At 45.0% G+C, this 9846-nt stretch overlaps 1 protein-coding gene across 1 annotated transcript in view; it reads right to left on the bottom strand.

Moving 5' to 3' along the window:
• Positions 1-5234: 5234 nt before the first annotated feature.
• atp8b3 (ATPase phospholipid transporting 8B3) overlaps positions 5235-9846 on the bottom strand; it is a 17833-nt gene continuing 13221 nt past the window's right edge. The window contains exons 20-24 of the mRNA XM_042708996.1: positions 9638-9824; positions 9182-9405; positions 8325-8408; positions 6991-7233; positions 5235-5480 (exon numbers count right to left, since the gene is read on the bottom strand). Of these exons, the coding sequence (XP_042564930.1) occupies positions 5235-5480; positions 6991-7233; positions 8325-8408; positions 9182-9405; positions 9638-9824 (984 nt within the window). The remainder of the gene's footprint in view (positions 5481-6990; positions 7234-8324; positions 8409-9181; positions 9406-9637; positions 9825-9846) is intronic.

The following is a 9846-nucleotide window of genomic DNA, read 5'->3' as shown; positions in this document are numbered from 1 at the left end:
TACTTGTAGTTAGATGTACTGTTCTGGTTAGATAGGGCATTGTTCATGCCAAATGCTTGATAGAGGGAGGTTGACTCAATTTGCTATGAGCATTGAGTTAAAAAAAAATGAAGACAAGAAATTTGTGTAACACAATTCAGCAAGGAATCTGTAATGTACATTAGCTTGGGAATATGACCTTTGTTTGTAGTGAGAACCAGTGTGGCTACCTCACTGAGATGAGTGGTTTTTGAAACCGCCACTGATACCAAAGATTTTTCAACCTGCCTGTACTAAGCTGCCCAGGGGGATACTCACCAAGTAACCAACCCTTCCTCTCCTCCCATTCTGCTCAGGACTGCCCAGTACACACACACACACACACACACACACACACACACTAACTGACACCCAAACACACACAGGTACACAAACACACACACTAACTGACACACACACACACACACACACACACACACACACACACACACACACACACACACGCACCTCACACACACATACACACACACACACACACACACAGCGCAGCCAGACTGCATTGTGCCACATTGAGGGAGGTGGATGCCATGCAGATAGTGTTGAGTGCCTTTTTCCTTCAACCACGGGTGGGACTGCTCTGGATTTACTGACAAAACCACAGAAACACACACACACACACACACACACACACACATTCATTCATGATAGGGTGTATATTTACTGGGCAATGAGCGGAATGGGGAAATACAGTAAAAGAGGACACAACAACCCAAGTGTCACCTCTAAAAAACATTTTTTTTTCTTTGAATTTGCCATCTTACATCTGGGGATAAGCACTTTACCTTGCAGAAAGTCTATGGCGACTTTGATACAGTCAGTGTAAGAAAAAAAAAATCATCCCGTCAAATGATTTCAATCAATTTTTTAATCGTTAAAAGTTGCAACAAATCTCCTTCTTTCTTTCAGTTACTTTTCTCCTCTGTGTTTCTCCTCATCATCCTGGCCCTGCGCCCCTTAATGTCTTTAGCTGTCTAGTGCACCTCTGCGCCCGGTGGTCACCGTGGGCCTTCCTCCCCCCAGAGATATTTTTATGGAACAGAGAGGGAGTGGGCACATTGTGACGGTAGACGCTAGAAGTGCATCTATGCAATCCACGGCACAGAAGGTAACTCCAAAAAAACTCATTAATCATCACTCTCTCCCCCCCCCCTCCCCGTTTGCTGTAATACAATCTCTGCATATCAGTGGTCCCCCCAGTTAAATGGGTGGATTCAGTCCACCATGGGTGCGCCTTTACCCGGATCTCTATACTGCAATGGCCTGCTGCTCTCCATGACCGCTGAGTTCATGTCTCTGTAGGCGAAAGCAATATGGTTGGAGGCTGATTTGCTTATTTTGCGTTGATTCTAATCGCTGGTCATGGATGGATGTATGTGGGTCATTCAGAGCACTGGTATGCAGGTTCTCGAACTCTTCCCCTGGGCAGTGGAAAGACATGGCAGATGTGTGTTGACAATTAATTCTGAAATACCTCAAACCTTTCATGTAAAGTTTATTGTAATTTAAAAATGAAAATAACGACAATAGTGATTACGACGATAACTAATAATAGTTAGTTTTGAAAACTTGTGACTTGAAGCTTTATACTGTTAAACTATTGTTTTTTGGATTTGTTTGCTCATTTTCCTTGTATGTTCTCTGTTTGATTTTTTGCTATGGCATGTACTAACATTTTTCGTCAAAGAAAGACACTGAATGTTTCTGAGAAATATGAAGGGATGTAGAAGAAGGTGAAAGAAAGAACTGGAAAGAGATGTGACAGGGTTCAGACAAGACGACCACACTCGAGGGAACACATAAATAACAGCTTCAGAAGTTGTCAGAGACTAACTGCAATTGATTTGGTTTGATTTTTGAAAACCATGATTTGAATATCAACCAACGGAAGAATTCTTTTCAAAAACAATTCTAACATTGTTCTAGCGTTCCATTCCACTTTCACCCCGAGACAAATACTCCTGGTTGTGTTTTTGGTGTTATTTTCAAAAAAAAAAAAAAAGACAGAAAAAAAAAGAGAAAAAAATGCTCCTCTCCTTGGAAAAGGGGAGCATCCTTTGTTTTGTTTTGCATGACTATTGTATACTGTATAGAGAAACAACAGGAATGACCTGTGCTTTTGTGGAAGAGGAGGCTGGACAGACAGGGGTGGGCTGGGGGGTAGGGGGATCTGGCTGAAGGGTTAGGATGGTCAGGTTTTGGGATGGTGGAGGGGGTGTTCTTTTCTACTGATATTTATTTTCTGTTCTTTTTGTTTTGGTCACTGTTGTTTTTACTGGTTGTGTGCATGTGTTGTTGCACCCCTCCCCCTCCCTGCCCCTTTCTAACCCAGTGTGTCTCTTATGTATATAACCTACAGTGTAAGGAGGGGAGGGGGGGGGGGGCAGTGTGTGCTGAGGGAGGTTCAACGTCTGCCACAGAGCCGCTTTAATTCCTCCGCTTTGATCTAATATTAATGCTCTTTTCTTCAGACGGAGACGAGACGCAGACCATGTACATGCCTATCCCAACCTCTCTGAAGCCTGACAATGTGTGTACGTGCGTGTTTACAAGTGAAGTACTCATTGATTTGGATTACGAGATGTCCCTGCAAAAAAAAAAATAGAAATTACCAACAGTGCTTGGACAAAAACATACCCCCCCCCCCCCCCCCCACACACACACACACACACCCAATGGCCAGTGATGCTATTACTGTCAAACAGCATATGTTTAATTTATTTCCCTCTTGAACTGAAAGTTGTATGTCTGACTGCAGTCAGGAAAAGATAAGACCCCCCTCCCCTTTTCCCTCCCCTCTTCCTCCTCCTCTTCCTCCTCCTCAGTCACACTGTGCTCTCCCCTCTTCTGTTACCTGTCAATCAATCAGAACCAAGTGTCTTTGTGATGGTAGAAGACAATCAGTTTCAAAACAAGAAAAAAAATGACAAAGGGTAGAGTGAGAGAGAGAGAGAGGACAGGACAGGACAGGCCAAGCCAGCACGAGGGCACGAGGGCACGAGGGCACGAGGGCAGGAGGGATGAACCCGGAACGGAACGGAACGGAACGGAACGGAACGGAGAGGCTCTGCACAATCAGCCCACAGCTAAAGCCAAAATGTGTCGCATATGTTCAGTCTTCACACAATCATCACACACACACACACACCGGGCCACACACACTGCACAGTGACATCAGCACGGGCAAACACAGCACCCCCCGCCCCAATGCACTAGGATTCTGACCCGAGGCGGCGTCATCGGTACAATCATGCGAACCCAATGGTGACGGGCCACCAACCACAGACATTCCTCCCATCCAAAGGGTCTCTCACTGCCACGTGTTCATCCCGTGAGGAGACAGGCACCGTCCTCAGGGCAGTCCGGGGCAGGTCACCGGTCTCCCATCCCCACCCCACCCCCAACCCCCCACCCCTTACCACCCCGCCGCATGGTCTCCTGCTGATCCACCCAGCCCTGCGAGAGAGGATGACATTACTGTACCCAGCGGCTGGTTGCTTTTGCACAGAAAACTATGCAAATACCTGACCCCTCAATCCTACTGTCTGCTAGTGGGTCAGTGTGTTTAAACACCTTTAAGCCTCCTTTTCAGCCCCCCCTTTCAGCCCCATGCCCACCCCCACATGCCCCTTCATAGACCCCCTCTTCTATCTCGCCCCCCCCTGACCTGGTGTCTTGTCTCCGCGGGCACCCCCGAGGGTATAGCAACAGGGTGCCTGGAATACTGGAAAAGCACTATGGCACAGTCCCAATGGCGGAGTGGACTGTGCTTTTACAAGCCTCTCGACTGCTCAGAGATGGGGCTCGGGGTTGGTGCTTGTTTTTGGAATGAGTGTCGTGCTGATGTGCAGGAAATACAGTGTGGCCGTGTCCTTGTTTTACCATGGCTCCATGACAAAGGCCATTTCAGGTCGCAAACACACACACACACACACACACACACACACACCGGAGGTACAGCTCAAAAGGTGCGCACCCCAGTCGACTGTGATTGGAGTGTATTTGGCTGTTAGTATGCAAGGCACTGTCAAACCAAAGACCAATTCACATACGAGTATGTGCGCAGACATATGCACAAGCACACACGCAATCACACAATGAAATGCGACGGAGCCACGAGAGCGTTGCTGACATTGTTGATACCAAAGACTTAACCTCTAGTATGACAATCCCACCAGAAATTCCGGATTTATCCGGCTTTCAGGGCTGCCCCTATGATTTCTGTATGCAGCGCAGTAATATTTCACTCACGTACGCATACACATGATCAGACACACACACACACACACACACACACACACACACATACCTTGGCCTTGGCTGTGTGAGACAAAGCGAGCTGTGGGTGAGAGCCTCTCCTTCCTCCTCCTGCCACACGGGGGAGCTGTAGAGCACTCTGTGTAGCTCATGGTGAGATGTTGACAAGGAAAATTTGGAGTAATAACTGTTACAGAAAATTAAAAAAAGCGTTTAAAAAGGAAAAATATGGGTAAAATTGCGTGTTTTGAAATAAATTAACGAATAAAATCAATTGTAAAAACACTTGTGGTGCCTAAGCCTGATTTGTTATTCAGAGGGGGTTCTCTCAACCTGCATTCCAAGGTCATCTTGATAAAAATCAATACAGCTTACACACACGCACACACACACATACACACCATATATATATATATATATACACATACATACATATATATATATATATAAACAACCATGAAAAATGATTCAGGTGTGCAACCTCACATTCGCTGCTTGCACATCTCAGCCTGCTGTTGATACTACAGGATGGCTGTTTGCATTGGCCCATTTGCCTAACACATTAATGCAGTCTGCATGCAGATGAGGACCCCAAAGGCTTATGAGTTTATTGATTTTCATCAGACAAAGACCACAGATTTATATGCAGTGGCTTGACCTTGGCTGGTCAAGGAGAAAACGTGTAATTTTGCTTTGATACTATCACAAGTCTTCACATGCATTGACCATGGGATACCAAATAGCTTAGTTAGTATAGTGTATTTTCTGCATTGGGATGCTAAGAATTGTGTTAGACATATGGATCTATTACATAATGCACATCAAAATAGAAGATAAATCTATTTTATTAGTAAAATCTATTAAAAATAACAACATATAACTCTGGTTAAACGAGGCATTGGGCAATTCCTCATCTTCCTCAAAGGAGCATGGGTTTCCTTTTATAAGGCTTCAGCACTCTCTCCTTGGGCATTGCCTGGGAGATGCTGAGCCGTGTGAGAGTCTGTCGCGGCTGGATGAGGGGTCTGCTGCTGGGGGGCCGCAGTGCGGAGTCCTGCCCCGGAGGTGATGAGCCGACCGAAGCCTTTGCCCTGGGAGACAGCGTACGAGGACCGGCGCTGGACAGTTCCGCGGCGGAATGGAGTTCCATTCATCTTGGTGAGTACAGGGTCGTTCTTGCTACGGACCTGAGTTACAGAGGGAAGAAAAACAGAAAATAGGTAAAAAGTACACATGAACCACATACTTGTCCCAACACATCATTTACAAAGACTTAAGGTTTAGGATGTACAAAACACTGTTGTTTCCAGATTTGTACCGGTATAGATATAGAGCCCCAGACTCACAAACATCAGAACAATGAGTTTACAGCGGTAAGCAAGTTGATGAATGTGGTCAACCAGTATAGTAGAGTAGATAGTTCAGTCATTTTGAAAAGTGGAATGTGTCCATATGCAAGTAAAAAGAGCCATCTGTACTGATAAGACTTGGTGGCTTAATTTTTCGATTACAATATCAGGCGTATTTGGAATGTTGTTAAAAGAACACGTTATCAGACCGGCTATAACGGAACAAATTTCGCGTTATATGTTTGTTCACATTGGTATCTTGTCCATGATGCCCCCCCCCCCCCCCACCCCACACACACACACACACCCACACACCCACACACACCCACACACCCACACACACCCACACACACACAGACACACACACACACACACACACACACACACACAGTACACTCCTAGATTACACTCAAAGACAGGTTTACAGCTAGTAGACATGATACACTTCAAAGCGTCCGTGGCATGTGGATCTCACTCTGTGTGTGTTCGAGCATGTGAGCATCACATCGAGGGCCTGGATTGCCATTGATGGGAGGATGGCAGCGCATGTGGTCAATAGAACAGTAAGCCACACGACAGGCTCTCCAAAGGCATTTATTGACACTCCTGCCACAAAAACAGAACGTTTCATTTGACGTTAATGAAGATTCATCGAGAAGGATTCCAGGACTTCTCAGCAATTTTGGTGTGTGTGTGTGTTTGTGTGTGTGTGAGACAGAAAGAAAGAGAGAAAGAGAGAAAGAGAGAAAGGGAGAAAGAGAGAGAGAGGGAATGTGTGAGCGTTTATTTGACCATACGTATCACTGTGTGAGTGAGTGTGTGTGTGTGTGTGAGAGACAGAAAGGGAGAGAGAAAGAAAGGGAGAAAGAGAGAGAGAGAAAGGGAGAGAGAGAGAGAGGGAATGTGTGAGCGTTTATTTGTCCATACGTATCAGTGTGTGAGTGAGTGTGTGTGTGTGTGTGTGTGTGTGTGTGTGTGTGTGTCTGAGGCTAGGGAGATTGATATTAAAGTTCTTACCAGGGAATGTATAGTCGTTGGGGGACCTGGAATGTAGACGAGGGCTGTGCAAAATCAGTGTGGACAAGAAATACAACACAAGGCTGAGGATCACCGCTGCAACGCTGTACTTGGTCCAGTACTTTGTCTGAAGAATTACCTGTAGGAAATAAACAGAGCAGCATACTATGAACACTCACCTATACTCTTTAATGTTACTTCCACATCATACTGGTCTCTAGCCTTGGTTTCAACACTGATGTATGTGTAATGTAACAACTGTAATAGCAGTAGTTGGTATGAGCAGAGCTGTCGCCCGGAGAGACAGAATGCTAAGTATAATGTCATCCGCTGGGCCCCCCTCTATGACCTCAGCTGTTGTCATGAACACTGCTGACGTTCCCATGGTGACGGCCAAGGTCTGGAAGTCGAGCGTGAGGTACTGGAAGACCCCCAAGGGCAGGAGGCAGAGGACCAGGGAGGAGTAGAGTGAGTAGAGCAGGGTGGTGGTGAGAGCTCTTGGGCTGAAGAACTCCAGCCTCTGGCCCTTCTTGTAGACCTCTGGCCAACACATGCAGCCCTCCGCACTCACATCCTAGCAGTGGGGGAAACACCATGATGACATTACAGTCCAATAACGCCCTTTTCTTAGCAACTGGCAAGAACTGCTTCATACGCATAAGGATGTTCCAATTTGGTTATGGTGCAAATGCTTCTTAATCCAAAGTGACTTTGTGTAAAAAATCTTTTCCTATTTACCTTACAATGTACAATGTCTTATGGTAGTTTTGGAGACTTGGTTACCCCAAGATGCTATACATGCTAGTTTGTCACAGTTCTAGTTTACTTTTTAAGTTAACTTTTTAAAATAACAGTAGATTTGGGCATTTTCAGGTGAGCAGCTATTATTTATAGCCATTCCCTGACTTATTTAGTGTGCCTGACTCAGCACTCCTTTCCCTTATTTGATTTGTGTGTTCTCTTATCGTTTCCATGGTGATTTGTGTGTTCTCTTATCTTTTCCATGTTGAAGAATAAATAAAATAATCTGGACTCTGTGTCACCTCAGATTTATATGCCAGTCAACCAGGAAGTCATGGATTACTGCTTGAAAGTTCCTAAATACTCTGATCAACTCATATGTAAATGAATCAGTTTCTGTTACATTTTGTTAACAATAACTTCTAGGGGGTGCCATTTTTCTAACCCCTTTGATGAAGTAAATTGTAGGCTCAGGAGGATCTTTTTCTATTTTAGCTGGTGCAGTTACAATCCAGTTTAGTAATCCAGTTAACAACGTTAAGGTGCGCTCTCAGAAAATAAAAAAGACTGATCTCTTCTTCCTATTTTAATTACTCCAAAAACGATAGACAAGGATGTTTCAACAGTCTTGTCATCCTCAGTGACTAAAACGGATAAAGAGATTGTTTTTCTTGAAGTTTTATTTTGTACATTGTACATTTTGTTGCTCGACGCTGTTAACTGGATCTATAACCCTTTTTACTCATCCTTACCAGGGTGCCAATTATTGTAGAGGGAACTGTATCTATGTGCTCCTTCTCATTCACACTTTCCGTTACGACATACAGATGTGTCACCAAACAAGAGTCGAGTTTTCAGCCTATGCTGTAGGTAACACATGGCACTGCAGTAACAGGGAGCATATTAGCAGCCTGTCTTACCTACCTGCTCAAAGAGAGCCAGACACTGCACCGGCATGGAGGTGTACATGACCGTGTACAGAGAAATGAACCAGCTCTCATACAGACGCTGCAAGATAAACACCCAGTCACAATCAATACTCTGTATGAAGATTTGTGTGAGAGTATTTTATGGGATTTAATTGTGTGTGAGGGTGTTTTATTAACTTCCATGTGTATATTGATGAAATATTTCCAGTTCCATTACATCCCAATGGTGGTTTGCTTGCATTTGTGGGTTTACAGTTCTGAGAAAAGTGTGACCATACCCAGCCTCCTGTTTGGGTCTTGTCAAAGCACATCACAACAAATGTTTTCCTTTGGAAGTGGCATATGTATCTTGCATTTTGAAGGGCAGTGCCTTAAACAGGCTCTGGCATTTTGCAATTTCTACATTGTATGATCCATTATAATGGAGCACACCAGTTGATGTGTTAATAATTTTGTGGCTTAGTGTTTCCACTACAAAAAAGGTGTGCTTCTTGAGTTCAGATGGTAATGCCTTGAGTTTATTGTATTGATTGAATGTGAATAAATTAATATGAAGTTTACACATTGAAAAATGTGTGAATAGTGTTTTCCTGTTCTGAGAAAAGTGCATATCTTTTGAGAACTGAGGCAAAGCTGTAGTCTGATAGTGTTATAGTGGGTTAGCAATTAGGAAGAGCTGTAAAAGCAGAAAATTCTGCAGTGGCATAAAAGCAGTTGGGAAGACGATAACACTACAGCTACGAAGACTGTATTGACTGTTGTTATCTGACCATCTGGGCTGATAGATGTACAGAAGTTTCTCCATAAAATTGTATTGTACAAGTAGAAATTAGATTGTTTCAGTTTCCTCACCTGAGCACTGAAGCCACTGAAGAAGCTGTACCACACGTTCACGAATGCGAAGGCGGTGGTTTTGTAGAGGAAGTAGCGCAGGAAGAGGCAGATGCGCAGGTTGGACCAGTGCCCGTGGACCAACAGCAGCCTGCCCAGGAATCTGAACTGGGCCAGAGCGAAGTCTGCATTCTGGACCGCCTGGCTGCCCTCGACCCCATACAGCCCCACCCCAACATGCGCCGCTGGGTTTGACAGAGAAAGAGAGAGAGAGAGAGAGAAAGAGAGAGAGAGGGAGGGAGGGAGAAGAAGAAGAAATATAGATCTTTGATAAACAAATCTTTGATCACAAAACAGATAGAGCAGCTGTAAAATATTATGTATAACTCCACCATAAACACATAAGTGCATGTGCAAAACGTTACATTCAGCTCCAGCACTTCTGGTGGGTGTCCTAGCTACTCTCTGGTGTCTTACTCTTGATCATGTTGACGTCGTTGGCCCCATCCCCGATGGCCAGGGTCACGGAGGGGGTGTGTCTCCGGACCAGCTGCACCACCGCTGCCTTCTGCCCGGGGGTCACCCGGCAACACAGCACAGACTGGCACCGGTTGGCAAGGGTCACGAACCTGGCCCCCAACTCTGGCTCATCAATGAGCTCCGCCTAGCAAACAGAAGAGGAAGAT

Source organism: Clupea harengus, chromosome 10 (assembly GCF_900700415.2).
Source record: "Clupea harengus chromosome 10, Ch_v2.0.2, whole genome shotgun sequence".
NCBI lineage: Eukaryota > Metazoa > Chordata > Actinopteri > Clupeiformes > Clupeidae > Clupea > Clupea harengus.
Note: the sequence above shows the minus strand (reverse complement) of the source record. Positions and strands in the feature narration are given on the sequence as shown.